Consider the following 19,621-nt stretch of genomic DNA (forward strand, 5'->3'; position numbering starts at 1 on the left):
TGTGTTACAATTTACTACCTCCGCGGGTAAGCTATTCCATTTATTAACAACCCTATTAGAGAAAAATTCCCAGCGACACCATAGCCTTGCATTGTCCCTCACCAATCGATACTGGTGTCCCCTTGTAAAAGCAATCGATTGGCGGTGTACTAAAAGTTCATGGTTCTTCCTATCCATCCCACTGAAAATTTTGAACACTTCGATGATATCTCCTCGACACCTGCGTTCATCCAATGTAAACATATTCAAAAAATGATGTCTCTCTTCATAACTCAAGCCCTGTGTGCCAATAAGGACACGCGTAGCTCTTCTCTGCACCCCTTCAACCAATTCTATGTCCCTCTGTAGGTATGGTCTCCAAAACCTTACAGCATACTCCAGCCCACGAACTAATCCTCGAAAAAGCGGAAGAATGACTTTAGGAGAACGCGAAGAGACCTTTTTGAAAATGAGACCAAGCATTCTATTCGCCTTTTTGACAACCGCTGAACAATGTTCAGAAAACCTAAGTCGCTCGTCAATGAGAATTCCCAAATCGGTGACCCTAAGTTGCATCCGGGATAGTGACACCATTCAACTCGTAAGAGAACAGTGGGTTGTTCGAACCAAAATGAGCGACCATGCACTTATCAACGCTAAAGATCATGCTCCATTCATTTGCCCATGCTGCAATCCTGTTTAAGTTGGTCTGGAGCAACTCCCTATCGCTTTGATTCCCGATTACCCCCATTAGCTTCACATCATCTGCGAATTTGCTAGTAATTCCATCGATACCCTGATCGAGTTTGTCGATAAAAAGTGAAAAAAGTATGGGGCCAAGTACACTTCCCTGAGGAACTCCACTTGTGACGTCTGTCCAACCAGAGAATTCCCCGTTCACCATAACTCGTTGCGACCTATCTCTTAACCACGATTCTATCCAATTCAGCAAGTTGCCCCCTATTCCAATCTCGTGTAAACGCTTCAAGAGTTTGCCATGTTGGACCCGATCGAATGCCTTCTGGAAATCAAGGTAAACAACGTCGACATATTTGCTCTTACCCAAAGCCCTAGTCACGTAATCATAGAAGCAAAGGAGGTTAGTTACACATGACTTCCCCTTCCTGAACCCATGCTGATTATCCGACAATACATTATTCTCGTCTATCCACTTCACAAACTGCCTTTTGATAATAATTTCCAAAATTTTCGAGAGGGAGCTCGTCAAACTCACTGGACGATAATTTGACACCGCTTCTCTACTACCCTTATTAAATATCGGAACAACGTTAGCAAGTTTCCAATCTCTTGGGACGATACCCTCAGCAACACTACTCCTGTGTATCTGTGCCACTGGCCCCAACAATTCATTAGCACATTCCCGGAGGACCCTGGGATAGATATCATCTGGTCCTGGTGCTTTGCTTGCACATACATTTCTTAGAAGATGTAGGACCTCCACGTGTTCTACTTGAATATCGTTGAGGGTTTTATTACCCCATGCAACACCCGTATATCGAATATCATTATCTCCATTACAAACCGACGCGAAAAAGTCATTGAAAGCACTACACATTCTCACGAAGGTATCTAGTACCTTCGTGAGAATGTTACCGATAAGCGCGTATTGTTCTTTTATTTCCAATTTCTGTTAAACATCTCTAATCAAGCTTTTATAGTGTAATCCCGGTGTGTGTGTATTACTCCATGAAAGTTTTATAAACAAGTATTTTACAAACTTGGCTAATGTAACCAATTAAGCTGACCAGTTACATTTGCTCGAATGTAATCGATAAATTGATTAGATGCATTTCTAAGTTTTACAAAACAACTTTTATAAAATTATATTTTTTCGGCGCAGGCGCAGACAGGCATTTTTATGTTAAAGAATGTATGCCGTGTCTGACACAACACGGTGAGTATCTGTAGATGTGAAAAAATCGATCCTTTTCCTCCACATAATGATCTGTTCATCGTTGTCATGTGCATTTCAGAAGAGCAATATTTTGTCGTTCTCCTTAACTTAGTTATCATCAAACTTTTATTCGTTTATTTTGAATGTAATAGATAACTAACTGCTTTCATTTACCCATTTTAGGTATGGGGAAGTATCAAAAATTATATAAAAAGGGAAATTTATAATAGTATAGTATAGAACCGAGCACGCCCAGGCTCTGTCACTTTTGCGATATAAGGAAATTTATAATATGTAAATAGCGTATATATCATATAAATATATTATGTAAATATGTGTGGGTAATTCAAATGTGATCGCTGCCACCCAGCACTGTGAACGGGGGCTGTTCCCGCAGTATGATAGTAATTTTGTAACCTTGAAAATTTGTATTATGAACTCATGGTGATATTTTTACCCAATACTACCTTCATAGTAATGTTTATGTGCATTACCAATAGTATAAAAAAAAAGGAAAATTTTTGTAATGTAAATAATGTATGCGCCTAATTCAAATATGAATGCCCAGCACTGTCAACGGAGGCTATGTTTGATTATTCCCGTCGTAGTGCAAGCAGGCTCTGTGTGTTTTCTGTGTGTGTGTATATTGCATATTCTGTAAAAGGAAACGGAAACAAAACTGCCCAGCACTGTAGACGGAGGCTTCGTTTCCCGTCACAGTGGAGACGCTTTGTATATATATATTTTGTATACATTGTGTATTTAGACCATTCTCAAATCTCTTCCTTTCAACATGTAGCTTCTTCTTCTTTCTTGTCCACAAGTCTTTTCCACACTTCTTTCGAAATCCCAGGCTGCGGTCTCCGGCCCTCATGTGTCACTGGGCGCACGTGCAATTTTTCTCCCCTATTCATTGGATTCAGTCACCCATTTTTGTCAACGTTGCATCGAGTTGGTTTCTGTCTTCATGGGGGAGAACGACGCGAGTGATTCGAAACTTGCGAGCAAGGGAAGCCACCACTATAAATCTTTGCCAACTTTTCCGACACAACTTTACCTCTTTTGAGGTAACGGTAGTAAGGTGCTTTGCATAAGTCCGGGGTTGTGAGCGGACTGATCTTTCTATCTATCTAGGTATGGGGAATGTAGCAATGCCAATACAGGCTGGAATGAGTAGTCAAATAAGAAATGGAATCTTTCACGAAAACAAAAATATGTATCTTCTTTCTAAAATGCTATTGGTTGCAAGTTCTCAGTCCTATCACCATTCTCTCGTCACATCGATTCAACTAACAGTTTCAGTTGAAATCCCTAACACCTTTCAATGGGCCTGGTCAATTGACACTGACAAGCCACATTGAACAAGGTGATGGCAGGAACACTATAATCCAACCACGAGGGCTGTACTAGAATGGAAAAAAAATTCATAGGGATTCTTCATTCTGATTGACGGCCTGTCAATTATAAATAGGCATAATAGTCCAGGGAAAGAAAACATTACGCTCTTAGACACAAATATAACAAATTTAGTTGCACACGAAAGCTTCATAATTGAAAATGTGCTTGGATTTCTTCAAAAACCATTTTTGGGGGTGTAGGAAAACATCGCAAAATTAGTCGTATAAATTAAAAATCATATAAATGAAAGAAAAACAGCATAAATTTCCTATCCCTTGGGCCGGGAGCGCAGGAATCGTCTTATACCTGAGACAAACGTGTAAATGTGAGGGTGTATGAATAAGAGATCAGTGTAATATGCAGAATGGCTAACCATAACAAATTCATGAAGGAAAGAGAGGTAAAACAAAGAGCACACAACGCACTGGGCCACGTGTCTGAGTTGTTTTCTTCTTTTTTCTCTTCAAATAACAGCCGTATGTCTCTCTCTCTCTCTCTCTCTAAAAATATTGCTTTCGTTGTGTACAGAGACGTCTCTGCCGTCCGGAGCTTGGCTCGTAAAATTTCCATTTGAATGGAGCAACTCTCAAATATTCTCAAGAAAAATGGGAAAAGAAAACAAAAAAAACAAGGAAGTTTGTTTTCCGTGAAGGCCGCCGTTTTTCAATTCGAAAAGGCTGAGGCGTTAGGCCTATTTCTCATTCTTAATATTCGAGGTAGGCAGGCGGGAAGCACGACACATTCGTAATAATGCGGACATTACTATTCGAAAGCAGTGATTCGATCCGTCACGGACTCTGGTTCTTAACCTACAGCGGCAGCGGCAGCAGCTTCTTCGAGTCGGTCCTTCTCTGAACGACACGTCAATGAGTGACTTTAACTTGAAACCAGAGACCTACAATTTCGCTTGTCGGTTTCAACACATTATACATGGTAAGATTTGAATATTTGTCTCATGTTCTTGACTCAAACCTACAGTCCAGGGACCTCTAACACAGGGCCGTCTAGTAGCCGTGTTTCGTGGCCCATAGAAAAACGGGCCACGAAACACGGGCCCGTGAGAAATGAATGAACCCATTGGGAAACGATTAACTTAAAAATAATAATAATTTGATTATGCTCTAAGTGTGTTCAACCTATAGGAGAGTGCGGGCCACTTCACTGATTTGAAAAACGTTTTGCGGGCAATTTGATGAAGTGATCGGATCACTTGAAATGTGATCACATTTGCGGAATCTGCAAATGTGCCGCTGGAACTGTGCCGCGCGTAACTTGAATGATCCGTAAATGTGCTGCGGATCGCTCAAGTGCCCTGGAAGTGTGACGCGTCGGTCTGTGAATACGCCGCTGTTGACTAAAATGATCTGAAAGTTTGCCGCGGACCATTTGAATGATCTGTAACTGTGCCGTTTTTATGTGTAAATACGCCGCTGATCCCTTTAATGATCTCGGAATGCGCCGCGGGACACTTAAGCGATCTTGAATTATGTCATGGGCCACGCATTCGCGATGTGAAATTCCACTGCGTCGATTCACTGAATCGATCTGGAAATTTGCCCGCAAAGTTCATTTTTACAACATTCGGTTTGGAGTCACGGGCCTCATCAGATGACTCCGCTGGCCACTGGCTGACTATGTACGGATTAGGCCCTCTCGAGAATAATACTAATATTTTGAGTATTAATAATATTGTGTAATATTTTGGTATTGTGTGTGATGTTGGACCCCCGATGCTCAAACATATTTTGGGGTCTCTAATTTGATATATTTCTGTACAGAAAAGTCGTCACATTGATAAAGGGATTAGTAATTACAGAATTTACACAGAAATGACGAGAAAAAAATATCATAATTAATGCACGAAATAATTTCGGAATTGATGAAAGAAATAATTCCAGTATTATCGAAATAATTTCATAATTGATAAAAAAAAAGGTCTAATTAGTGAAAGAAAAATCCCAGAATTACGAAATAAATAATTGCTTAAATTATTTTTGAAACAATTTCAAAATAATTGCATAAATATAATTGTATAATTGTATTAACAAAAGTAATTGTAGAGTCATCAATAAAAATAATTATATAATTAATAAAAGAAATAATCTCAAGATTTTTTTGAAATGAGAAATTTTAAGGTTCATTGAAGAAAAAAGTAATTTCTTAATAATTTTTTGGAAAAAAAATTAATTTCTGAAGATTCGTTGAAAGAAGTAATTTCAAGAATTATCGAAAGGAAGTAATTTTTTAAGATATTTTGAGGAAAGAGCAGAAATTTCTAGAGACGTAATGAAGGAGGAAATAATTTCAAAATAATTACCGAAATAGGTAATCACAAAATCATTTAAAGTGATTTCAGAATAATTAAAAGACGTAATTAATAAAAAAATTATTCCAGAACTAATCAATATCGATAATTAATGAAAGAATTGACTTCAGAAGAAATAACAGCCTTCAATTATTTTTGTCCTTGTTCAACTCGGGGAACAATTGGCTATTAGGATGTCAATTGTACCGGAGAGCCCTTCACATCTTCAAATTACAAATACCTCATTATGAGTTAGTTGCCCACGGGCTTCGTGGGAAGTTAGTGTATGGCCCCGCCATGTTTGAAAGGTCGACTTCTTGTTTTTTTCTGGCGCACATGAATTCTCATTTATCATCAATGGTCCAAATATTACTGTGAGATAATGAATACTACCTCAGGAAAGCATTCCAACATCTAGACACAGAGCACAGAGACGCCTTCATGATGAAATAGTGAGGGGAGCTTGAGAATCCTGTTTGGTTAACTTACCCCTTCCCGACGAATACGATTCGCCATACGGGGGTTCCCCTGAAAGACCATTTATTTTCTCAGTGAAAAAAAAAAAAGAAGTAAATTTCATCTTTGGGGCCACTCAAGTATTACATAGGCAGATTTTCAGCCATTTTTGACCCCCCCCTTACCCCCCCTTGTCAGCAAAACACTGACCCCCCCCTCCCCCCATCAGCAAAATTTTGTCAGCAGCTTAGAAAATTTCATATCTTCAGAAGGGGATGGTTGATGACGTAAGCAACCTTCAAACCCCCCTCCTTGTCATCAAAAGTCAGCAAATCCGAACTCCCCCCCCCCCCGATGCTGACGTAATACTTGAATGATCCCTTTCCTCAGGAAGCACTATTAACGTCTCTCGAGCAGCAATTTGGTGCCCATGGATCTTACCACAAAAAGAATGGATCTCTTATAAAACAAATAATGGAAAAAAAATTGTAGAACACTATATACATAATTCATAACTGCATACATAATTATTCATTTGTAATAATATGCTCACAATATGTTAATGTAATCATATGCTTATAATATGCAAATATAATTATATGCTTATAATATGCAAATATAATTATATGCTTATAATATGCAAATATAATAATATGCTTGCAATATGTTAATGTGATAATAAACTGACAATATGCTAGTGTAATAATATGCTGACAATATGCTAGTGTAATAATATGCTGACAATATGCGAGTGTAATAATATGCTGACAATATGCTAGTGTAATAATATGCTGACAATATGCTAATGTACAATATGCTAGTGTAATAATATGCTGACAATATGCTAATGTACAATATGCTAGTAAATAATATGCTGACAATATGCTAGTGTAATAATATGCTGACAATATGCTAATGTACAATATGCTAGTGTAATAATATGCTAGTGTAATAATATGCTGACAATATGCTAATCTTTCTCTTTAATGTAAAATTCATGTTGTAAGTTGTCCGGTATATAAAGAACTTAATCCTAAGCCCATGCACAGAAAAAGAGTTGCATTGTATTGGAGGGGCAAATAGTCTCAGTTCCCAGGTCTCGGTGCCTGTGTCTTGTCATGATTCTGTAACATTTAGTGATAATTTATTGTAGTAATACATATCTAAGTATTACACCTTTGTTCTTTGCTCTTATTATCCTCTTATCTTTCACGTGCAGTTGAAACGTGTCAAGAGTGAGCAACATGTTTCTTCAACATGTCCTACGCATCAAGACCCTAGACATAGACGACATCCTCACAACAAAACTGCGAAGATGTCTCACCGTCGTCGATGTCTCGCTTATTGCTGTGGGCAACGTTCTCGCACCATCCATCTACGTTACGGCGCCGATATTGGCCAAGGACGTAACTGGACCTGCGTTACCGCTATCCTACCTGCTGGCCGGGATGTCTTTCTATTTCACTGCTTCTTGCTATACCGAACTCGGTGCTCGTTATCCCAAGTCGGGCTCGGCATATTGCTACACATACCTGGCACTCGGAGAGCTTCCGGCTTTCTTAGTGGGTTGGTGCGACATCATGGCCAAAGTACTCGAGATCTCATCCGCGGCAAAGTCATTGAGTGCTTACCTGGACTATCTGCTTGGTGGTGCTATCCGTGATTGTTCCATTCTATTATTCGGGAAGGCAGACTTCATGTTTGCGTCAGATTATGTGGACATTGTGTCGTTTCTTGTGGCTTCGTCGATTGTAGCTGTGCTCTGTTTCGGAGTGAGGATTATGTCTCGCCTAAGTAGCGCTTTAACGCTAGTAAATATCGCAGTGATGGTCATCTTGTGTGGAACTGGAATCTACATGTCCGATATTAAGAACTGGGCTGGTGATGGTGTCCATGGCTTTGTTCCGTATGGATTATCTGGTGTCCTGGCAGCAGCGCCATCCTGTTTGCGGGGCTATTCAGGTTTTGACGTGATCTCGACAACCGCAGAAGAATCCAAAGATCCAACGAGAGCGATACCAATATCATCATCTATAGCCATGTATGTGCCGATCATGACCTACATGACAGCATCATCTGTGTTGACACTGATGATTAATTATAGAAATATCAGTGACCGTGATGGTTTCTCAGAACTTTTCGAGAAGCGACATCTTGAATGGGCTCGAATCGTAGTATCCGTTGGCACTTTCAGTTCGATGTTGACGTTTATCGCGGGTAATATGTTTGCATTGAGTAGAATTGCTTTCTCAATGGCCAATGACGGTTTGATGTTCGCGAAATTCGCAACACTGGGCAAAAACTCTAAAGCCCCTGTTATCTCCGTGTGCTTCTTCGGTATACTAGCTGCTGCACTTCCGGTGATTCTGGACATGAAATATTCGGAGGACCTACTTTTATCCGGATACATGATCTCGTATATTGCGGTGGGCGCGTCGTTGCTGGTGCTACGCTACAGACCGACTGAAACTGCTTCCGCCAATCGCGACGAAATAGCAAGTATCGGAGAGTGTTCTATAAACGTTGGCGAGAATGAGTTGGCTGGCCAATTCAAGAAGCCGTTTGACGTCATCGCTCGTCACTTTTTCCGTCGACCGCTTTGTCCGGGAAGAATGGTTACTGTGCTGGTGGTTCTGATGGTACTTTCGATGCTCACGTTGAGCAGCTTCTTGAAGTTTTTGGCCGGTCAGGCAGGAGCATGGGACTCGTGGAAGATGGCGGTATTAGCTGTGCTCTCATTTGTTGTTTCGGTGACGTTCTTCGGAATCGTCCTCCACACACAGTCAACCACCCCACTGCGGTACAAGGTAATGTTTCTGTTCTTCATTTCATCTGCGGGTTGTTTTAAAGTAAAAACATCTAATGGTGAATCTAAGATTCTCAATTACCTGAACCAAAACCCGGTACACCCGATAAGGTGTGCCAAAACCCGATATGCTAATTCTGATCGAATTTTCTCGAACAACTAGAAAGTGAACAGCATTGTTAAATGATAAAATAAAACTTTATGACCCCTTTGTAAACCCTCGTTTTACGAACTTAGCACGTTCCTCAAGTCCATTCGTAAGCCGAATTGTTCGTAAACCGAAACAATTTTTCCCGTAACAAACAGTGCAAAACGAATTGAACCGTTCTTGGCCCTACGAAGATTTCTGGGGTGCATTTTTACATGTGCATGGCGTGAAGCGAATGAAAATCATTAAAACAGTAACTTTATTATTTTAATTATTTCCATAAGAGGCCGTTCAAATATTACGTAAGCAAATTTTTAGAAATTTATGACACCCCCCCCCCTTTTCAGCCAAAGTCAGCAAAACGCTGACCCTCTCCCTCCCCTTGTCTGCAAAATTTCATCAGCTGTGCCCCTCTGTATCCTAACTCATGTTTTCATAAAGGGTGGTTGATGACGTAAGCATTATCTAAACCCCCCTCCCATACTATATACAGAATCCCACAAAACCACCCATAAAATCAGGGCCGCTTTAGGGCATGGACCCACTCGAGCCTCACCACCTACATTTTGCAGCAGGTTCCCTAGCAGGACCCCGTCTAGATTTTTCACAGACCCCCCCCCTCCTATATTAAATTTATAGTGAAAAAAACAAAAAATGATGAAAACCATATCAGGTTCCGGGCTGCAGCTCTGTCAGTCGCACTCTTGTGAGGTGTCACGCCCGGGGGTCTCATGTCCATAAGTGGCCCCACCTTATGATATTTCGTATAGTACAATAAATTTTGAAAATAAGTAGGAAATATGTAGGCTGTTTATTTCCGGCTAAGTATGGGACTACCATATCATCACTTTTCCTAGGGGGGCCCCCATGATGTTGAGACGGCCCGGAACGGAACTCGGACTAGCGGGGAGCTCAATAAATTCTAGGCCAGTGGTCTGGAGGCCAGTCTTATAAGCAAAATTTTCGTTCAGTATAAACTGACTGAAAAAATCAATTCAATATGTATAAAGGATCTTGCTTGTAGATGAGGGTCGAAAACTCTGATATGGTTCAAAGGGGCCCACGGGCAAAAAAAGGTTAAGAAACACTGGTATAGACCGTTATATAGAACGTCGTGCTCCAGGGCAGTGAATAAAGTTCTCATTCTTGTTTGTCCCCCGACTCGCCACCAGGCGTTAAATTAATTAGACTACACCCAGATGACGAACAACCATGGATACATGGTTTAATAAAAGAAACATAAATGTACTTATACAGGTTTTTGTCACATGTATAGTAGGATTTTAAGCGTCCTAGCACAAATTTGACAGATATTTGCTCTTCTGTTCAATATTCAGGTTCCATTGGTACCGATCATACCTTCCTTGAGCATATTCATCCACATTCTCATCTTGATAAATCTTCATTCCACAACGTGGATGCCACTTGCGGCGAATATTATGCTTGGTAAGAGATTTTGTGCTTCTTTATTTGTTATAAGAAGTATTTAATGAAATAACAATTCGAATTTGGTGGTAACAAATTTATCCAAAATAAAGGTGCAACCAATAAGGAGCTGGCGCTGTGACGTCACAAAACTTGCGTTCGCGTGCGAAATAGACTCTCGTGTAGCCAGGAAGGGACTTTGCGGTGTCACGGGGAGTAGGGGAAGGTAATAAACTGTCTTTGTCCGACGCAAACCGTGCAAACCAACCCTCCTTCCAACTGTATTTCCTTACATCGCGGAACCTCTATTGACATCCCTCCACAACCCTTCGTCCCTTCAACCCAGTGATGGTAACTCGTGGGAATTTCCCATATTCATGGGAAAAATTGGCTAAAATTTGCCCAAGTGGGAAATTTCTTAGCATTTGTAAGAAATTTTGAGAGTTCATCAAACAAAATAATTTTTGCAAAAAATTAAGAAATTAACGCAGTGCAATACTTTTCTATTGTAAAATACTTGATTATGTGTTTGCCCCGATAGATGGCAGCACATTTTCTGAGTGCATGGGGAAAATTTAGTGAAAAGGGAATTTTTTGAGGGAAATTTCGCTTGAAGAGGTTACCATCACTGCTTCAACCCTTCCCATCTGCTTCCCGGACCTTCATCGCACAACCAGTTGGAGGGGAAGCTTGAAACATTACTCCGACCCACCCCGTAGGATATGCGGCATTATCTGTAGATCGGACGCCAGAAGAGCAGTCCAGACCAGCACGAGAAAAGAGACACCACTTGTGTCCCAACTCAAGACAGCATTATCTTATGCCAAAACTTAATATTATGGTTAAGATCCTGTCTGGGTTCCCACTTATCCTGACTAATTTCTTATTAACCGCTGATTAGCAAATTTAAGCTTTACATTTTTTACAAAGCTTTAAAACTAAAATTTATATGTTTACAATATCATAAATCAATAAAATCCCTCATGTGGGACTTTTACAATTTATTTTTCGACAATTAGCCGTAATTTATGCGGTCTTTTAGTTTATTGCCTGTATTTGTAGGGTTCTACACTGTCCACTGGTACACAGATGATCTGTGGCCCACTTTTTCCCTGTTCTGTTCTTATTCATAAATTTTACGTTTATAATTTTTGTTAATTGCGTTTTTAATTGGGTTGCTGTATTTTTTAAATATATGACATCCATATTTTTACGGGCATCTTTTTATCAGCCACCTCGTTGGACATTTTGCCTGTTGTGGCGTTGTATTTGTATCCTGCACCTCGCTATTTTTACATTTCTTCTCTGATTTGCATTTTCCTATTTTATATTCTTGGGATCCACGCTGTTTTGCAGCATGTAGGACTCCCACATTGTCTTGCCAAATGATTAAAACCCCAGCATTTAAAACACTGGAGGGGTCTCGATGTGTATATTGCTCCACTTCCCATCAATTCAGTATACGTCTTTGGATCTACTTGCAGAATCAAATTATTTCTACCTCTAAATTCGTTATTAGTAATCACGTTTTTCCTTCTACTTCCTTTTTCATACTCCAATTCGCATATTCACTCTATTATTTCATCCTCTTTAATTTATTTATCGACTTGATAGATTATAATTTTCGGGTCTTTACTACTTTTTCTGCCTTATATTTACATTTTAAATGTTTCCTGGAATTTACTCACTAACATTTTTCGACTTCAGTATTATCTTTAGTTTCTATTATCACTGTCCCTTCTTTGGTTTGCCCCAGTGATCTTTAATTCTTATTTTATTCTGTGCGGGTTTAAAATCTTCTTTTAACTCTTTAAGTAAAGGCCCATTTACACGACGCAAGCGCTTTAGTTGGTAACTTAATTTTTAGTTGCCAAGTACGATACAATGTATGCAGACGATAAGGGCCGTTTACACGGCTTTAGTTGGCAAGTGCGCAAGTGCACAAGTGATTTAGTTGGTAAGTGAAATAAGAACGGTTCTATTTTTTCCGGTTAAGTAGACCTATGCGCATGCGCCAGTGGGCGTGAACTGTCGCTCTGGAGGGGTCTTTTTGCTCTCTCACGGAGGGGTTTATTTTGATCTCAAGCGTGAACCTGTTCATACTCCGTCGTCTCCTGAAGTTTCACTAGAATTCCGCGGAAATATTGGATGGCGAGGTGGCCAGAGGACACAAGCTTAAAGTTTGTTGAAAAATATCTTCGCCATGAGTGTTTGTTGAACTATTGAAATGAAAATTACCTTAACAAACAAGCTAAAAATTATGCGATGTTGGAAAAAGCTATGGAATATTCTGTCGACGTGATGTCAGGAGTTGAAAAAAATTGAAGATTCAAAAACATATATCAGGTGGGGAGGATTAATATGTTAAAAACTGGAGAGAGGAGGGTTTCGAATATTTCTCTCGTCCAGAGCGAATTTGCTGTCATCTGTTGTAAAAATACATGATCAAATATTTAACATAAAGATGTCATCTCTATAGATTAAATTCAAAAATAATAATGATTTCGAAAATTTGGAAATAATTTTTGTTTAATGGATTTTTATTATTTAATTTTTAACCCTTGGAATTTTCTACGAATGCCAAGAATCTTCTCCCGTATTTTCGGCTTCCATAATTTATCTCCTCTTCAACTTCGATTAAAATATCATGTAATCGATATTTACAACTTAGAGGAGAAATAGAGAAATCTTATATTTCTTCTCGATGACTTACGTAAGTTTATAATATGTTGTGTATTCTTTTTTCCCCCTGTGGCGTCATCTCTCGCCCCCCTTACGTGGGTGGCAGAGGCGAAAAAAGGGGACAAGCGAACTGTTTCCCTAGCGTGACCTACTTCTTGCTCAGTGTGTTGCTCTCGCGCAAGTGAGAAAAAAGTTTCCCCTTTTTTATTGAATAAATTTATATTCTTTAAAAAATATATCATATAATGTGCCCACTAAAGCGTTTGTCTCGTGTAAACGGGCCTTTAGTTGGTAACGTAATTTCAACATACCGATTCTTCTTGAAACTGTCCACACGATAAGTGGTAAGTAGGCGCGCATTGGATAATTTTTACGGAGGTGAGCGCAGTTAGCGCATGCGCGCTTCAGTCTACTCAAATCCACAGAGAGAGACAGACGCACAACGCGCGGGAGAATAATAGTAATAATTTTTTATTTATCTGGCATTCAGAGAGGTGCTTTTTTTAAAGCTCATAGCTTTCGTAACGATGGATGAAGATGATCAGGTAGAACTTACGATTACTGTGATCAGAGTCACATTATATGATATTTTTTTTAAAGAATATAAATTTATTCATTTTCACTTACTCAAGGGGGGTACAGTTATATGATACACATTGAGGACGATGTATATTCTGACTCCAATTGAAGAAACGGTTGATAATATTTAAGTTCATTTAATTTTAAAAAACTATTTACATAGGTTAACAATATTAATTCCAAATAATAAAAAAGGAGAAACTCTTTTCTCACTTGCGCGAGAGCAACACACTGAGCAAGAAGTAGGTCACGCTAGGGAAACAGTTCGCTTGTCCCCTTTTTTCGCCTCTGCCACCCACGCAAGGGGGCGAGAGATGACGCCACAGGGGGAAAAAAGAATACACAACATATTATAAACTTACGTAAGTCATCGAGAAGAAATATAAGATTTCTCTATTTCTCCTCTAAGTTGTAAATATCGATTATATGATATTTTAATCGAAGTTGAAGAGGAGATAAATTATGAATTATGTAAGCCGAAAATACGGAAGAAGATTCTTGGCATTCGTAGGGAATTCTAAGGGTTAAAAATTAAATAATAAAAATTCATTAAACAAAAATTATTTCCAAATTTTCGAAATCATTATTATTTTTTAATTTGATCTATAGAGATGACATCTTTATGTTAAATATTTGATCATGTATTTTTACAACAGATGGCAGCAAATTCGTTCTGGACGAGAGAAATATTCGAAACCCCCTCCCCCCCCTCCAGTTTTTAATATATAAATCCTCCCCACCAGATAAAAAAATTGAAGATTCAAAAATATATAACTCCTGACATCACGTCGACAGAATATTCCATAGCTTTTCCCAACATCGAATAATTTTAGCTTGTTTGAACAAGGTAATTTCCATTTCTATAGTTCAACAAACATTCATGGCGAAGATATTTTTCAATAAACTTGAAGGTTGTGTCCTCCGGCCACCTCACCATCCAATATATCGGCGGAATTCTAGCGAAACTTCAGGAGACGACGGAGTATGAACAGGTTCACGCTTGAGATCAAAATAAACCCCTCCGTGAGAGAGCAAAATGACCCCTCCAGAGCGGCAGGTCACGCCCACTGGCGCATGCGCATAGGTCTACTTAACCGGAAAAAATAGAACCGTTCTTATCTCACTTACCAACTAAATCACTTGTGCACTTGCGCACTTGTCAACTAAAGCCGTGTAAACGGCCCTTATCGTCTGCATACATTGTATCGTTCTTGGCAACTAAAAATGAAGTTACCAACTAAAGCGCTTGCCTCGTGTAAACGAGCCTTAAGTCTTTTTTACCTCAGTTTATAACTACAGGATTTCTCGATTAAGTTGGAGGGGAAAAGAAAAAGTTGTGTTTTGTGAGGAAAAAGAAACCGTTTCAATTTTTATGATGAATGTTCCTTTCCCTCACAGAAATTAACTCGTGTCGCTTTTACTGTTATGTCGCTATAGAAGTTTCACTTCAAAAAATGAGAAGATGAAATTGAAGGAGTGTCTTTACATTGAAACATAACATATTATGCATTTATAATCAATTATTGGTGTGACTATATATAAGCGTACCGTTCTTTTTTTTTCAGGTCTGTGCATTTACTTCTGTTATGGCTCTTCCCATAGTCGTCTCAGAAGAAATGCGAAGGAAGTTAGTGGATCTTCAGGAATTAGTGGATCTTCCCAAGTGGATCGATAGGAAATCAACAATTGCGGCCATCCACTTATACCATGGAACGATTGATTCACATTCAAATTGAGTGAAAGTTTGACGTGCGTCATTATGAATTCCAACATTTGGCCTGCGCTGATCGTGTGAATGACGAAGTAAGCGGGTGAGTGACCAAGCGAGGGGCTGAGTGACCATATGAGTTGAATAGGTTAGTGAGTGACATCACGGCGCCCCACAAGGTTGCGGCTGACGGGGCTTCAGTCCTGGAGCCCGGGACGATTCTCGTCACTTATTTGTTTTTTCACGCTATAAACTTACTGCAGAAGGGCCCGTGAAAAGTCTGGTCTGGGGGCCCGCCAAAGGTTCTAGCCTAGAAGCCTTGCTCCAGGATGCTGGGGCCATGAGTGACATGACAGTACCAGGGACCAACTGAAGAGTCGAATGACCGTATGAGTGAATAAGAGGTGATGGCCGTATGAGTGAGTGACAGTACATGACCATATGAGAGACCGAGTGTGGTCATACAGTCGCTCACCTACTCACTTGGCTACCCAATGGTCACTAACCCACTCACTTGGCTACCCTTATGGTCACTAACCCACTCACTTGGTCACTCTTTTGATCACTCACTTGGCCATTCACTCACCCATATGGTCACTCACACACACATGCACACTTGCTCATACGGTCACTCCCTTGATCACTCATACGTCACTCCCTTTATCATTCATACGTCACTAACCAACTCATACAGTCAATCGCACACTCACTTTGCCATTCATACGTCACTAACCAACTCATACAGTCAATCGCACACTCACTTTGCCATTCATACGGTCAATCACGCACTGAATTGGTCTCTGCGAATCCCTCAATCTTTCCTTGGAGCTCGGGTACACTTAAAGGGACCGTATATGGACGGCCGGACCTGACTCGGTCCAGGCTCACATCTGCTGATGCTGCCACCAGATGGCGACTTATGAATGCATATCGTCACTCTCCGCTACCATACAAAGGTTTTTAACAACTAGCTGTTGCGAAGATTAATTTAATTTTTGGAAAGAAAGGCCTTTGGCCTGGGGCGTTCAGCCGGAAATTGAAAGGACGTTGGTTCGATTCCCAGCAAAGGCAGTTGAATTTTCTCTCCTTCCGAAAATTCATCTTCGCAGCAGCCAGTTATTTATAACCTTCGAAAAGAGATCCTTTACGATACGCCGTAAGATGAATAGTAATTGAATCCCAGAACCTTTCTTTTCATATCACAACGAAAAGGTTCCAAGGTGCCGTCTGCGAAAAGTTTTGAAAAAAATTACCACTGTTTCTGCTCATTTAAATGTGCACGGAAGTATAAAACAAATCCGGCGGAATTATTATGGGCCACTCACAAAGAAGTGCCTAAATAGTAATGATTTGAACGCCAATAAAGGTCAAGAATGGATATAAAAAATCCAGCAACCCTAGATTGACGTCATTCACACAATACAAGATCCGGTACAGCGAACACGAACACAGCGTACACGTGTTGGTAGTGCAAAGAAAAAGAAGGAAAGAAAAATGAGAGCTGTAGAGAGAGTGGAAAAGAAAGAAAACAGTGAAAAGAAATTTTTTTTATAGATATATCGCCAAGAAGTGCGACAGGCGATGAGTAGTCAACTGTTGTCATTTTAATAACTTTTGTCGGTTTCAATACAGTCGAATCCCGTTATAACGAACTCGAAGAGACCGTAGAAATCACTTCGTTATAAGTAAATTTCGTTATAAAGTAATTAAATGTTTTTGTGCATTGTTTCCTATTTAAACTTATACGGGGGATTAGAAATGTGTTCGTTATATAACGGTATTCGTTAAAACGGGGTAATCGACTGTAATTGCATCCCGCCAATAATTTTTTCGATTTTTGTGTGTTTCTGGTTGAGATGCGTGTGCTTATAATTTTTTTGAAGACGACGCCACGTTTGGAAACCTGTCAGATCACAAAGTGCTGTCTTGCACATTCTTTGAACTGAAATACCGGTGCAATGTTGTTTGCTTTCGTTATTTCCAGTCCCAATTGTTAGAATAGAATTTAATTTACTCGACGTTTCGCAGCCTAATGAGGCTGCTTAACGACACACTGACAATTGGTAATACCTATGCATAAATCAGACGAACTTGTTTGTAATGTTTTCTATGATCTAGCTCAATTTTAAAACAAAGTGACGTCATATTTTATTGTTTATATTAGGATTTTAAACATTTTTTATATAAAAAATGCATTTTTTATATAAAAAATCCTTTTTTTTTAACGCACCGCATCTTTTTCTGCAGACGAGGGCTAGTTAGAACGGGACCTACAATTTATTGCCGATTCCGAACGGCAGCCTGGTTTCATACTGATCGACAAGTTTGTGCGCTAACCCCTCGATGTGGGACTCGCTGCGGTAGCAATCTTTTTTCCGTGGCCATGTCGCCGTTCCTGTTGTACCCCTGCGCCAGGAAAGTTTCTGACAAGGACGAACCCATTGTCGAACTCGCGTCACCTTTGAGCATCCTTTGGTACTGGGCTACCACGCCCAAATATTCTCGACAATACTATAAGATTGATGGAACTATGTGAATGTTGTGATGAAAAACTCTGAACAAACAGTGATATAACTTTATCTTGTTTCTTTAAAGACAAAAAAAAGAGTGTTCAATATTTTATCAAATTAAAATTGAATATGATTATTTGAGCAATTAACTTTCGCTAATGTGTTGTCACCCGTTAGACCAGACACGACCCAGGCTCTTTCCCTCCCGGGATATAAGCCTTGTACCCGTGTGTGGGGGGTGAATTGTCACCCGGTACCGCAAGAATAAATATCACCAGTAATCGCAGGGCAGCGATTAGTTTCTGGATCAGCTGTTCTCAATGATGTTGGGCGATTCCTTGAGCTCTTTGATATATTTCAGACATTTTAGTTGCCCAAAAAGTCCCAAAAAATATTGCCTTCGTCAACCCTCCCCCCACCCCCAAAAAAAAAATGCTTATACAACCTGATTATTTCCACCTACACCTGACTTCGCACATGCTTTTTGGAAATTGTACATGAATGATTGTGACTCAGGATCTTTTAAGGTTACACGCCGGGGCCATCCATTTATTCCTTAATTTTTGTGCAGTCTAAAAGAATTTATACTTGTACATGTTTGTCAAAGGGGTCCCCGAACTTCTTGTATAAACTGGCCATTTCCGTTATTCCTGACCTCGCACATGGTTTTGGAAATTGTATCTGGACAAACACGACTCTGGGTCTTTTAAGCCAGCATTCTCACCTGACTTGAATCCGATACAGCATGTTTGGGACATGCTTGGCCGACGAATTGCAGCCCGTCAACCACCTCCTATACAAATACAAATACAACGCCACAACAGGCAAATTGCCCAACGAGGTGGCTGACTTAAGAACATCATGGATCCCCAAGCCATTTTTTGGAGGCCCTACCTACTACTGCTACACCACACATGCACACACACCCCCCCCGCGGGACCCCCAACGAATCGGTACATGCGGGAATGTGCGTGTACGTGTAGTGAAACCTGACGTGAAGTTTTTTTTTGTTTCTCTGTAGTGCTTGTTATGTGTAGTGCTGCCATCTGCCACCAGTTTTTCTAACTATGAGTGAAGTGTTATGATTGAATGATTTATCGTTGTAGGACTGTTGCTCTCTGTGGCGAGACTTTTTAACAGGGAGATCGGCTCGCATTTGCGTCTTGAAGTTAGGAACCACAGAAAACCAACTTCAGCCGACCACCACTGTGGGGTTCGAACCCGGATCCTCGCATCGGGAGTCCGTCACTATAACCTCCTACATGAGTACCGGAACTTCGTAGAGCATTGCTTGCTGAGTGGAGTGATCTTCCCCAAGATCAGATCGATAATTTGATACCCAGCATGCCTAGGCGTTGTACGGACTGTATTTCATCGCATGGGAGACATACAATGTATTAACCATCATACCAACCATGTAATAGTAAGTTTTCGTAAAGGAGATATTTTTTACAATTGCTCCAGGAAGCAAAAATCGTAGTTTTTATGAATGGTATCATACATGCACCATCGTTTTCGTTCTTTATCTTTTGTTTAATAAATGGGCTTTATGAATAAGTAACGTTTGTTTTGTTTCTGAACCTTTATTTGCCGGAGCTGGCATTATCCTCAATTTATGGACATGAGTGTATTTCCAGAAGCTTTATTAACGTTGCTCTTCCATCACTTCTCAATACCGAACCGAACCGATGGTGTGAAATAGCAATTTAG

At 40.0% G+C, this 19,621-nt stretch overlaps 1 protein-coding gene across 1 annotated transcript; it reads left to right on the forward strand.

Annotated features, from left to right (window-relative positions):
- The first annotated feature begins 3,800 nt into the window (after positions 1 to 3,800).
- Positions 3,801 to 19,609, forward strand: LOC149084701 (cationic amino acid transporter 2-like). The gene is made up of 4 exons (XM_089235121.1): positions 3,801 to 4,225; positions 7,273 to 8,860; positions 10,345 to 10,453; positions 15,259 to 19,609. Exons 2-4 carry the CDS (start codon positions 7,298 to 7,300, stop codon positions 15,366 to 15,368), a joined length of 1,782 nt encoding a protein of 593 aa, XP_089091247.1. The 5' UTR covers positions 3,801 to 4,225; positions 7,273 to 7,297; the 3' UTR covers positions 15,369 to 19,609.
- The last annotated feature ends 12 nt before the right edge of the window (positions 19,610 to 19,621 follow it).

The sequence above is a fragment of the Pholcus phalangioides genome, unplaced genomic scaffold, assembly GCF_987345545.1.
Source record: "Pholcus phalangioides strain wild (caught in Gottingen) unplaced genomic scaffold, Ppha-v1.0 ptg000008l_1, whole genome shotgun sequence".
NCBI classification, from domain to species: domain Eukaryota; kingdom Metazoa; phylum Arthropoda; class Arachnida; order Araneae; family Pholcidae; genus Pholcus; species Pholcus phalangioides.